The sequence below is a fragment of the Salvelinus alpinus genome, chromosome 1, assembly GCF_045679555.1.
Source record: "Salvelinus alpinus chromosome 1, SLU_Salpinus.1, whole genome shotgun sequence".
In the NCBI taxonomy this organism is placed as follows: Eukaryota; Metazoa; Chordata; class Actinopteri; order Salmoniformes; family Salmonidae; genus Salvelinus; species Salvelinus alpinus.
The window spans coordinates 17,784,704-17,799,151 of NC_092086.1; the positions used below are offsets into that span (position 1 = coordinate 17,784,704).

The 14,448-nt window shown below is 42.5% G+C and overlaps 1 protein-coding gene across 6 annotated transcripts in view; it reads left to right on the top strand.

The window, feature by feature from the left end:
* Positions 1–14,448, top strand: part of arhgap44a (Rho GTPase activating protein 44a) — a 136,637-nt gene that overhangs the window by 114,171 nt on the left and 8,018 nt on the right. For all 6 annotated transcript variants that reach the window (XR_011674503.1, XM_071395444.1, XM_071395710.1 and 3 more), the window contains 2 exons: positions 12,024–12,169; positions 13,546–13,974. Coding sequence is in view for 5 of the 6 variants with exons in the window: in XM_071395444.1 (XP_071251545.1) it covers positions 12,024–12,169; positions 13,546–13,974 (575 nt within the window). In the remaining variant the exon portion in view is untranslated. The remainder of the gene's footprint in view (positions 1–12,023; positions 12,170–13,545; positions 13,975–14,448) is intronic.

Sequence of the window (14,448 nt, forward strand, 5' to 3'; positions counted from 1 at the left end):
CAGACCCAGATACTATGTAGTAGGTTACAGCAACACAACAGACCCAGATACTATGTAGTAGGTTACAGCATCACAACAGACCCAGATACTATGTAGTAGGTTAGAACAACACAACAGACCCAGATACTATGTAGTAGGTTAGAACAACACAACAGACCCAGATACTATGTAGTAGGTTACAGCATCACAACAGACCCAGATACTATGTAGTAGGTTACAGCATCACAACAGACCCAGATACTATGTAGTAGGTTACAGCAACACAACAGACCCAGATACTATGTAGTAGGTTACAGCATCACAACAGACCCAGATACTATGTAGTAGGTTAGAACAACACAACAGACCCAGATACTATGTAGTAGGTTACAGCATCACAACAGACCCAGATACTATGTAGTAGGTTACAGCAACACAACAGACCCAGATACTATGTAGTAGGTTACAGCATCACAACAGACCCAGATGCTATGTAGTAGGTTACAGCATCACAACAGACCCAGATGCTATGTAGTAGGTTACAGCAACACAACAGACCCAGATACTATGTAGTAGGTTACAGCATCACAACAGACCCAGATACTATGTAGTAGGTTACAGCAACACAACAGACCCAGATACTATGTAGTAACTACAGCAACACAACAGACCCAGATACTATGTAGTAACTACAGCAACACAACAGACCCAGATACTATGTAGTAACTACAGCAACATAACAGACCCAGATACTATGTAGTAACTACAGCAACACAACAGACCCAGATACTATGTAGTAGGTTACAGCAACACAACAGACCCAGATACTATGTAGTAACTACAGCAACACAACAGACCCAGATACTATGTAGTAGGTTACAGCAACACAACAGACCCAGATACTATGTAGTAACTACAGCAACACAACAGACCCAGATAATATGTAGTAGGTTACAGCAACACAACAGACCCAGATACTATGTAGTAACTACAGCAACACAACAGACCCAGATACTATGTAGTAGGTTACAGCAACAAAACAGACCCAGATACTATGTAGTAACTACAGCAACACAACAGACCCAGATACTATGTAGTAGGTTACAGCAACACAACAGACCCAGATACTATGTAGTAACTACAGCAACACAACAGACCCAGATACTATGTAGTAGGTTACAGCATCACAACAGACCCAGATACTATGTAGTAACTACAGCAACACAACAGACCCAGATACTATGTAGTAACTACAGCAACACAACAGACCCAGATACTATGTAGTAGGTTACAGCATCACAACAGACCCAGATACTATGTAGTAACTACAGCAACACAACAGACCCAGATGCTATGTAGTAGGTTACAGCAACACAACAGACCCAGATACTATGTAGTAACTACAGCAACACAACAGACCCAGATAATATGTAGTAGGTTACAGCAACACAACAGACCCAGATACTATGTAGTAACTACAGCAACACAACAGACCCAGATGCTATGTAGTAGGTTACAGCATCACAACAGACCCAGATACTATGTAGTAACTACAGCAACACAACAGACCCAGATACTATGTAGTAGGTTACAGCAACACAACAGACCCAGATACTATGTAGTAGGTTACAGCATCACAACAGACCCAGATACTATGTAGTAGGTTACAGCAACACAACAGACCCAGATACTATGTAGTAGGTTACAGCATCACAACAGACCCAGATACTATGTAGTAGGTTACAGCAACACAACAGACCCAGATACTATGTAGTAGGTTACAGCAACACAACATACCCAGATGCTATGTAGTAGGTTACAGCATCACAACAGACCCAGATACTATGTAGTAGGTTAGAACAACACAACAGACCCAGATACTATGTAGTAGGTTACAGCATCACAACAGACCCAGATACTATGTAGTAGGTTACAGCAACACAACAGACCCAGATGATATGTAGTAGGTTACAACAACACAACAGACCCAGATACTATGTAGTAGGTTACAGCAACACAACAGACCCAGATACTATGTAGTAACTACAGCAACACAACAGACCCAGATAATATGTAGTAGGTTACAGCAACACAACAGACCCAGATACTATGTAGTAACTACAGCAACACAACAGACCCAGATGCTATGTAGTAGGTTACAGCAACACAACAGACCCAGATACTATGTAGTAACTACAGCAACACAACAGACCCAGATACTATGTAGTAGGTTACAGCAACACAACAGACCCAGATACTATGTAGTAGGTTACAGCATCACAACAGACCCAGATACTATGTAGTAGGTTACAGCAACACAACAGACCCAGATACTATGTAGTAGGTTACAGCATCACAACAGACCCAGATACTATGTAGTAGGTTACAGCAACACAACAGACCCAGATACTATGTAGTAGGTTACAGCAACACAACATACCCAGATGCTATGTAGTAGGTTACAGCATCACAACAGACCCAGATACTATGTAGTAGGTTAGAACAACACAACAGACCCAGATACTATGTAGTAGGTTACAGCAACACAACAGACCCAGATACTATGTAGTAGGTTACAACAACACAACAGACCCAGATACTATGTAGTAGGTTACAGCAACACAACAGACCCAGATACTATGTAGTAACTAGAGCAACACAACAGACCCAGATACTATGTAGTAGGTTACAGCAACACAACAGACCCAGATACTATGTAGTAGGTTACAGCAACACAACAGACCCAGATACTATGTAGTAGGTTACAGCATCACAACAGACCCAGATACTATGTAGTAGGTTACAGCAACACAACAGACCCAGATGCTATGTAGTAGGTTACAGCAACACAACAGACCCAGATACTATGTAGTAGGTTACAGCAACACAACAGACCCAGATGCTATGTAGTAGGTTACAGCATCACAACAGACCCAGATACTATGTAGTAGGTTACAACAACACAACAGACCCAGATACTATGTAGTAGGTTACAGCAACACAACAGACCCAGATACTATGTAGTAGGTTACAGCAACACAACAGACCCAGATACTATGTAGTAGGTTACAGCAACACAACAGACCCAGATACTATGTAGTAGGTTACAGCAACACAACAGACCCAGATACTATGTAGTAGGTTACAGCAACACAACAGACCCAGATACTATGTAGTAGGTTACAGCAACACAACAGACCCAGATACTATGTAGTAGGTTACAACAACACAACAGACCCAGATACTATGTAGTAGGTTACAGCAACACAACAGACCCAGATACTATGTAGTAGGTTACAACAACACAACAGACCCAGATACTATGTAGTAACTACAGCAACACAACAGACCCAGATACTATGTAGTAGGTTACAGCAACACAACAGACCCAGATACTATGTAGTAGGTTACAGCAACACAACAGACCCAGATACTATGTAGTAACTACAGCAACACAACAGACCCAGATACTATGTAGTAGGTTACAGCAACACAACAGACCCAGATGCTATGTAGTAGGTTACAACAACACAACAGACCCAGATACTATGTAGTAGGTTACAACAACACAACAGACCCAGATACTATGTAGTAGGTTACAGCAACACAACAGACCCAGATACTATGTAGTAGGTTACAGCAACACAACAGACCCAGATACTATGTAGTAGGTTACAGCAACACAACAGACCCAGATACTATGTAGTAGGTTACAGCAACACAACAGACCCAGATACTATGTAGTAGGTTACAGCAACACAACAGACCCAGATACTATGTAGTAGGTTACAGCAACACAACAGACCCAGATACTATGTAGTAGGTTACAACAACACAACAGACCCAGATACTATGTAGTAGGTTACAGCAACACAACAGACCCAGATACTATGTAGTAGGTTACAACAACACAACAGACCCAGATACTATGTAGTAACTACAGCAACACAACAGACCCAGATACTATGTAGTAGGTTACAGCAACACAACAGACCCAGATACTATGTAGTAGGTTACAGCAACACAACAGACCCAGATACTATGTAGTAACTACAGCAACACAACAGACCCAGATACTATGTAGTAGGTTACAGCAACACAACAGACCCAGATACTATGTAGTAGGTTACAACAACACAACAGACCCAGATACTATGTAGTAGGTTACAGCAACACAACAGACCCAGATACTATGTAGTAGGTTACAGCAACACAACAGACCCAGATACTATGTAGTAGGTTACAGCAACACAACAGACCCAGATACTATGTAGTAGGTTACAGCAACACAACAGACCCAGATACTATGTAGTAGGTTACAGCAACACAACAGACCCAGATACTATGTAGTAGGTTACAACAACACAACAGACCCAGATACTATGTAGTAGGTTACAGCAACACAACAGACCCAGATACTATGTAGTAGGTTACAACAACACAACAGACCCAGATACTATGTAGTAGGTTACAGCAACACAACAGACCCAGATACTATGTAGTAACTACAGCAACACAACAGACCCAGATACTATGTAGTAGGTTACAGCAACACAACAGACCCAGATACTATGTAGTAGGTTACAGCAACACAACAGACCCAGATACTATGTAGTAGGTTACAGCAACACAACAGACCCAGATACTATGTAGCAAGTTACAGCAACACAACAGACCCAGATACTATGTAGTAGGTTACAGCATCACAACAGACCCAGATACTATGTAGTAGGTTACAACAACACAACAGACCCAGATGCTATGTAGTAGGTTACAGCATCACAACAGACCCAGATACTATGTAGTAGGTTACAGCATCACAACAGACCCAGATACTATGTAGTAGGTTACAACAACACAACAGACCCAGATACTATGTAGTAGGTTACAGCAACACAACAGACCCAGCTACTATGTAGTAGGTTACAGCAACACAACAGACCCAGATACTATGTAGTAACTACAGCAACACAACAGACCCAGATGCTATGTAGTAGGTTACAGCATCACAACAGACCCAGATACTATGTAGTAACTACAGCAACACAACAGACCCAGATACTATGTAGTAGGTTACAGCAACACAACAGACCCAGATACTATGTAGTAGGTTACAGCATCACAACAGACCCAGATACTATGTAGTAGGTTACAGCAACACAACAGACCCAGATACTATGTAGTAGGTTACAGCATCACAACAGACCCAGATACTATGTAGTAGGTTACAGCAACACAACAGACCCAGATACTATGTAGTAGGTTACAGCAACACAACATACCCAGATGCTATGTAGTAGGTTACAGCATCACAACAGACCCAGATACTATGTAGTAGGTTAGAACAACACAACAGACCCAGATACTATGTAGTAGGTTACAGCATCACAACAGACCCAGATACTATGTAGTAGGTTACAGCAACACAACAGACCCAGATGCTATGTAGTAGGTTACAACAACACAACAGACCCAGATACTATGTAGTAGGTTACAGCAACACAACAGACCCAGATACTATGTAGTAACTACAGCAACACAACAGACCCAGATAATATGTAGTAGGTTACAGCAACACAACAGACCCAGATACTATGTAGTAACTACAGCAACACAACAGACCCAGATGCTATGTAGTAGGTTACAGCAACACAACAGACCCAGATACTATGTAGTAACTACAGCAACACAACAGACCCAGATACTATGTAGTAGGTTACAGCAACACAACAGACCCAGATACTATGTAGTAGGTTACAGCATCACAACAGACCCAGATACTATGTAGTAGGTTACAGCAACACAACAGACCCAGATACTATGTAGTAGGTTACAGCATCACAACAGACCCAGATACTATGTAGTAGGTTACAGCAACACAACAGACCCAGATACTATGTAGTAGGTTACAGCAACACAACATACCCAGATGCTATGTAGTAGGTTACAGCATCACAACAGACCCAGATACTATGTAGTAGGTTAGAACAACACAACAGACCCAGATACTATGTAGTAGGTTACAGCAACACAACAGACCCAGATACTATGTAGTAGGTTACAACAACACAACAGACCCAGATACTATGTAGTAGGTTACAGCAACACAACAGACCCAGATACTATGTAGTAACTAGAGCAACACAACAGACCCAGATACTATGTAGTAGGTTACAGCAACACAACAGACCCAGATACTATGTAGTAGGTTACAGCAACACAACAGACCCAGATACTATGTAGTAGGTTACAGCATCACAACAGACCCAGATACTATGTAGTAGGTTACAGCAACACAACAGACCCAGATGCTATGTAGTAGGTTACAGCAACACAACAGACCCAGATACTATGTAGTAGGTTACAGCAACACAACAGACCCAGATGCTATGTAGTAGGTTACAGCATCACAACAGACCCAGATACTATGTAGTAGGTTACAACAACACAACAGACCCAGATACTATGTAGTAGGTTACAGCAACACAACAGACCCAGATACTATGTAGTAGGTTACAGCAACACAACAGACCCAGATACTATGTAGTAGGTTACAGCAACACAACAGACCCAGATACTATGTAGTAGGTTACAGCAACACAACAGACCCAGATACTATGTAGTAGGTTACAGCAACACAACAGACCCAGATACTATGTAGTAGGTTACAGCAACACAACAGACCCAGATACTATGTAGTAGGTTACAACAACACAACAGACCCAGATACTATGTAGTAGGTTACAGCAACACAACAGACCCAGATACTATGTAGTAGGTTACAACAACACAACAGACCCAGATACTATGTAGTAACTACAGCAACACAACAGACCCAGATACTATGTAGTAGGTTACAGCAACACAACAGACCCAGATACTATGTAGTAGGTTACAGCAACACAACAGACCCAGATACTATGTAGTAACTACAGCAACACAACAGACCCAGATACTATGTAGTAGGTTACAGCAACACAACAGACCCAGATGCTATGTAGTAGGTTACAACAACACAACAGACCCAGATACTATGTAGTAGGTTACAGCAACACAACAGACCCAGATACTATGTAGTAGGTTACAGCAACACAACAGACCCAGATACTATGTAGTAGGTTACAGCAACACAACAGACCCAGATACTATGTAGTAGGTTACAGCAACACAACAGACCCAGATACTATGTAGTAGGTTACAGCAACACAACAGACCCAGATACTATGTAGTAGGTTACAGCAACACAACAGACCCAGATACTATGTAGTAGGTTACAACAACACAACAGACCCAGATACTATGTAGTAGGTTACAGCAACACAACAGACCCAGATACTATGTAGTAGGTTACAACAACACAACAGACCCAGATACTATGTAGTAACTACAGCAACACAACAGACCCAGATACTATGTAGTAGGTTACAGCAACACAACAGACCCAGATACTATGTAGTAGGTTACAGCAACACAACAGACCCAGATACTATGTAGTAACTACAGCAACACAACAGACCCAGATACTATGTAGTAGGTTACAGCAACACAACAGACCCAGATACTATGTAGTAGGTTACAACAACACAACAGACCCAGATACTATGTAGTAGGTTACAGCAACACAACAGACCCAGATACTATGTAGTAGGTTACAGCAACACAACAGACCCAGATACTATGTAGTAGGTTACAGCAACACAACAGACCCAGATACTATGTAGTAGGTTACAGCAACACAACAGACCCAGATACTATGTAGTAGGTTACAGCAACACAACAGACCCAGATACTATGTAGTAGGTTACAACAACACAACAGACCCAGATACTATGTAGTAGGTTACAGCAACACAACAGACCCAGATACTATGTAGTAGGTTACAACAACACAACAGACCCAGATACTATGTAGTAGGTTACAGCAACACAACAGACCCAGATACTATGTAGTAACTACAGCAACACAACAGACCCAGATACTATGTAGTAGGTTACAGCAACACAACAGACCCAGATACTATGTAGTAGGTTACAGCAACACAACAGACCCAGATACTATGTAGTAACTACAGCAACACAACAGACCCAGATGCTATGTAGTAGGTTACAGCATCACAACAGACCCAGATACTATGTAGTAACTACAGCAACACAACAGACCCAGATACTATGTAGTAGGTTACAGCAACACAACAGACCCAGATACTATGTAGTAGGTTACAGCATCACAACAGACCCAGATACTATGTAGTAGGTTACAGCAACACAACAGACCCAGATACTATGTAGTAGGTTACAGCATCACAACAGACCCAGATACTATGTAGTAGGTTACAGCAACACAACAGACCCAGATACTATGTAGTAGGTTACAGCAACACAACATACCCAGATGCTATGTAGTAGGTTACAGCATCACAACAGACCCAGATACTATGTAGTAGGTTAGAACAACACAACAGACCCAGATACTATGTAGTAGGTTACAGCATCACAACAGACCCAGATACTATGTAGTAGGTTACAGCAACACAACAGACCCAGATGCTATGTAGTAGGTTACAACAACACAACAGACCCAGATACTATGTAGTAGGTTACAGCAACACAACAGACCCAGATACTATGTAGTAACTACAGCAACACAACAGACCCAGATAATATGTAGTAGGTTACAGCAACACAACAGACCCAGATACTATGTAGTAACTACAGCAACACAACAGACCCAGATGCTATGTAGTAGGTTACAGCAACACAACAGACCCAGATACTATGTAGTAACTACAGCAACACAACAGACCCAGATACTATGTAGTAGGTTACAGCAACACAACAGACCCAGATACTATGTAGTAGGTTACAGCATCACAACAGACCCAGATACTATGTAGTAGGTTACAGCAACACAACAGACCCAGATACTATGTAGTAGGTTACAGCATCACAACAGACCCAGATACTATGTAGTAGGTTACAGCAACACAACAGACCCAGATACTATGTAGTAGGTTACAGCAACACAACATACCCAGATGCTATGTAGTAGGTTACAGCATCACAACAGACCCAGATACTATGTAGTAGGTTAGAACAACACAACAGACCCAGATACTATGTAGTAGGTTACAGCAACACAACAGACCCAGATACTATGTAGTAGGTTACAACAACACAACAGACCCAGATACTATGTAGTAGGTTACAGCAACACAACAGACCCAGATACTATGTAGTAACTAGAGCAACACAACAGACCCAGATACTATGTAGTAGGTTACAGCAACACAACAGACCCAGATACTATGTAGTAGGTTACAGCAACACAACAGACCCAGATACTATGTAGTAGGTTACAGCATCACAACAGACCCAGATACTATGTAGTAGGTTACAGCAACACAACAGACCCAGATGCTATGTAGTAGGTTACAGCAACACAACAGACCCAGATACTATGTAGTAGGTTACAGCAACACAACAGACCCAGATGCTATGTAGTAGGTTACAGCATCACAACAGACCCAGATACTATGTAGTAGGTTACAACAACACAACAGACCCAGATACTATGTAGTAGGTTACAGCAACACAACAGACCCAGATACTATGTAGTAGGTTACAGCAACACAACAGACCCAGATACTATGTAGTAGGTTACAGCAACACAACAGACCCAGATACTATGTAGTAGGTTACAGCAACACAACAGACCCAGATACTATGTAGTAGGTTACAGCAACACAACAGACCCAGATACTATGTAGTAGGTTACAGCAACACAACAGACCCAGATACTATGTAGTAGGTTACAACAACACAACAGACCCAGATACTATGTAGTAGGTTACAGCAACACAACAGATCCAGATACTATGTAGTAGGTTACAACAACACAACAGACCCAGATACTATGTAGTAACTACAGCAACACAACAGACCCAGATACTATGTAGTAGGTTACAGCAACACAACAGACCCAGATACTATGTAGTAGGTTACAGCAACACAACAGACCCAGATACTATGTAGTAACTACAGCAACACAACAGACCCAGATACTATGTAGTAGGTTACAGCAACACAACAGACCCAGATGCTATGTAGTAGGTTACAACAACACAACAGACCCAGATACTATGTAGTAGGTTACAACAACACAACAGACCCAGATACTATGTAGTAGGTTACAGCAACACAACAGACCCAGATACTATGTAGTAGGTTACAGCAACACAACAGACCCAGATACTATGTAGTAGGTTACAGCAACACAACAGACCCAGATACTATGTAGTAGGTTACAGCAACACAACAGACCCAGATACTATGTAGTAGGTTACAGCAACACAACAGACCCAGATACTATGTAGTAGGTTACAGCAACACAACAGACCCAGATACTATGTAGTAGGTTACAACAACACAACAGACCCAGATACTATGTAGTAGGTTACAGCAACACAACAGACCCAGATACTATGTAGTAGGTTACAACAACACAACAGACCCAGATACTATGTAGTAACTACAGCAACACAACAGACCCAGATACTATGTAGTAGGTTACAGCAACACAACAGACCCAGATACTATGTAGTAGGTTACAGCAACACAACAGACCCAGATACTATGTAGTAACTACAGCAACACAACAGACCCAGATACTATGTAGTAGGTTACAGCAACACAACAGACCCAGATACTATGTAGTAGGTTACAACAACACAACAGACCCAGATACTATGTAGTAGGTTACAGCAACACAACAGACCCAGATACTATGTAGTAGGTTACAGCAACACAACAGACCCAGATACTATGTAGTAGGTTACAGCAACACAACAGACCCAGATACTATGTAGTAGGTTACAGCAACACAACAGACCCAGATACTATGTAGTAGGTTACAGCAACACAACAGACCCAGATACTATGTAGTAGGTTACAACAACACAACAGACCCAGATACTATGTAGTAGGTTACAGCAACACAACAGACCCAGATACTATGTAGTAGGTTACAACAACACAACAGACCCAGATACTATGTAGTAGGTTACAGCAACACAACAGACCCAGATACTATGTAGTAACTACAGCAACACAACAGACCCAGATACTATGTAGTAGGTTACAGCAACACAACAGACCCAGATACTATGTAGTAGGTTACAGCAACACAACAGACCCAGATACTATGTAGTAGGTTACAGCAACACAACAGACCCAGATACTATGTAGCAAGTTACAGCAACACAACAGACCCAGATACTATGTAGTAGGTTACAGCATCACAACAGACCCAGATACTATGTAGTAGGTTACAACAACACAACAGACCCAGATGCTATGTAGTAGGTTACAGCATCACAACAGACCCAGATACTATGTAGTAGGTTACAGCATCACAACAGACCCAGATACTATGTAGTAGGTTACAACAACACAACAGACCCAGATACTATGTAGTAGGTTACAGCAACACAACAGACCCAGCTACTATGTAGTAGGTTACAACAACACAACAGACCCAGATACTATGTAGTAGGTTACAGCATCACAACAGACCCAGATACTATGTAGTAACTACAGCAACACAACAGACCCAGATACTATGTAGTAACTACAGCAACACAACAGACCCAGATACTATGTAGTAACTACAGCAACACAACAGACCCAGATACTATGTAGTAGGTTACAGCAACACAACAGACCCAGATACTATGTAGTAGATTACAGCATCACAACAGACCCAGATACTATGTAGTAGGTTACAGCAACACAACAGACCCAGATACTATGTAGTAGGTTGGAGACCACTGACATTGATTAAGGTTATATGATGATGACGATGATGATGATGATGATGATGACAATTAAGAAGGGCTCCCTTGTAAAAGATACCTTATTCTCAGTGGTCCCTGTTAAAATATCGGTCAAATAAATGAAGGACATTTTCTGTAGCGATGATGTTGCGATGTAGTTTGACATCTATAAGTGAACAGTGACAACAGCCTAACATCCTCTCTCCTTCACCAGTACACTGAGGAGTAAGGAGAGCTCTCCAGTGATTGGTCACAAGGGGGTGCAGGTGGCAGGTCCGACGGTGCCCCCTGGTGTTGGCCAGCAGAGCTGCAGCCAGTCGCCCCACTCCACAGAACACAGCCCACACACCATGCGCCAAGGTCAGCGGTTCAACGTCACAGTCGGATCCATATCTTTGGATTCTTGTTGTTTTACCTATACAGCAAACGTATGACTCTGAGCGGGTTCTAGAAGGATCCATAGTGAGCCTGTTGCTGGATTAAGTCCTAAATACGTTCCATGTAGATTCTCCATTCAACATGATCCAGAAAACAGACACTTCATGTACTATACATGTCTTATCTAATTTGTTGTTTATCAAAATGTTTATATTAATTTGTTTTACTGTATAAAACTAGGGTTGGAACCAAAATTATTTTCCAATCGATTTTTGTTCTGAACAGAAACATGTATTTTTTTTTTTTCCGTTGTTCTGACCAGCAAAATAAAGTTCTGAACTGGTTGGAACCAGACAAAAGGACCAGATAATATCGTTCCTTTCTGTTCCTTTATACATTTAGCTTGACATTAAATTACTTCACCAATCAGTGCGGATAGAGAAGCTTGCTGTGGAGCGAGTAAGCAATTTATTCTGAATATGGAAAATCGTTAAGAGCAAATTGTATTTTGCCGTAACAGCATAGTTTAATCATAATGAAAGACAGACACACACTGTGCCAGTCACAGCGTAGGGCACAAGATGCAACTGAAATGTTGAGGGTGAGGAGAGAGTGAGAGATGATGGAGGAAGCTTGCTTTGAAGCGCTGGCCATCTTGTTATGACATGCATTATATGAATTAGGCTCAAAGAATTATGCCTACAGAGGAGAGGCTTCTATGGAGGAACGTAGCAAGCTAGCTAACAAGCTTGTGTGTGCAGAGCAGCACTAGAATTAAGAACACGTCTTACCTTTTTATGGTTAATAAATCCAATGTGAAACACGATAACAATAGTATCCTTAACCAACATTGAAAAGTCAATCTATTCTTCTCCAATTAAACATCTCCGCATAATTTCTGAATCATGCTTGTAACATTGCCAGTAGGCTACAGTACCTGCTTCAGAGGGGCAGGTAACCTACAGACACCCACACCCACTGGAAAAGATTTCCAGCTGGCAGGCAGACGCTGGAATACGTTTCTGAGTGACAGAGTGAGGGCTTTGCATAGGCTCTTTGTTGCGATTTTTGTGGGACTGGAAAAAAATGCCCGGAACGTAAAATTACTTTATTAACCGGTTCCCATGTTTTTAAAATAATGGTTCTGTTCCGGAAAAGTATAGATCCCTTTTGTTTTTGGTTCGGGTTCTGTTCCTCATATAATTACTTTATTTTCCGGTTTTCGGTTCTCTTCCCTGAACCGGTTCCGTTCCCTGAACCGGTTCCAACCCCTGGTATAAAGTTAGGCTTAGTTTTAGATGTGTTAATTTACGTTAGATATTCATGTTCATGTTAACTCTCTCCTTTTCTGTCTCCAGGCTCTAAGAAGCTGGCCCCTATCCCTCCAAAGGTTCCAGCTGGGTACGGCCAGTCGGGTGGTTCTGGTGGGATTTCGGACCAGTCCACAGGTCAGCCGTCGCCGGTCAGCCTGTCCCCCACTCCTCCGAGCACCCCCTCCCCCTATGGACTGGCCGGTCCCCCACAGGCCCCTGGAGGACTAGGGGCCTCCTCCCCCGGTCAGACCCCTCTCTGTGGCTCCCTAGGGTCCCTGGGGTCCCTGTCCTCCCCCCCTTCTCTGACTGGCACGCTGGGCAAGTCTCGGCCCACCCCTAAGCCCCGGCAGAGGCCCAGCCTGCCCCCTCCTCAGCCGCCCACCGTCCCTCAGCCGGGGGCCACCCCTGTTGGCCCTGGGCCCCTGGAGCAGGGCACCCTGGACGGACTGTCCCCCGGGGAGAGCATGTCCACAGGTAAACAACATGATGATCACGTAACCACGGCAACGACACCACCACTACCACCGCCCCAACCACCACAGGTGGGGTCAGGGACGATGCAGCCGCGTCCGGCTCTCAGACTGGCTGTGGCGCTGTCCAATGGAGACGGTGGACAGGTGTAGCTAGTAGGACTAGGGAAATCAGCATCCTATCGCTACTGACTCACCCGTTCTATAAAATAATGTATTATTGAATAACGGTGGCCTTTATTTAGACAGACAGACGCAGTCAACCGAGAAGAACAATATGTTGTAAATATTAAGATTTTGTTGCACATTGTAGAGAGAAAACTACACTATGTATCCATTGCTTGTGTTATGTGCTGATGTTTCTAAGTATTGTGAGGAAACATCAGGGAAGCATAGCGATGTTCTGCTTGTATGGACGTTTCCATTAGATTCATCATGTGCTTCCTCTCTGTTTATCCCTCATACAGTACGCCAGAGC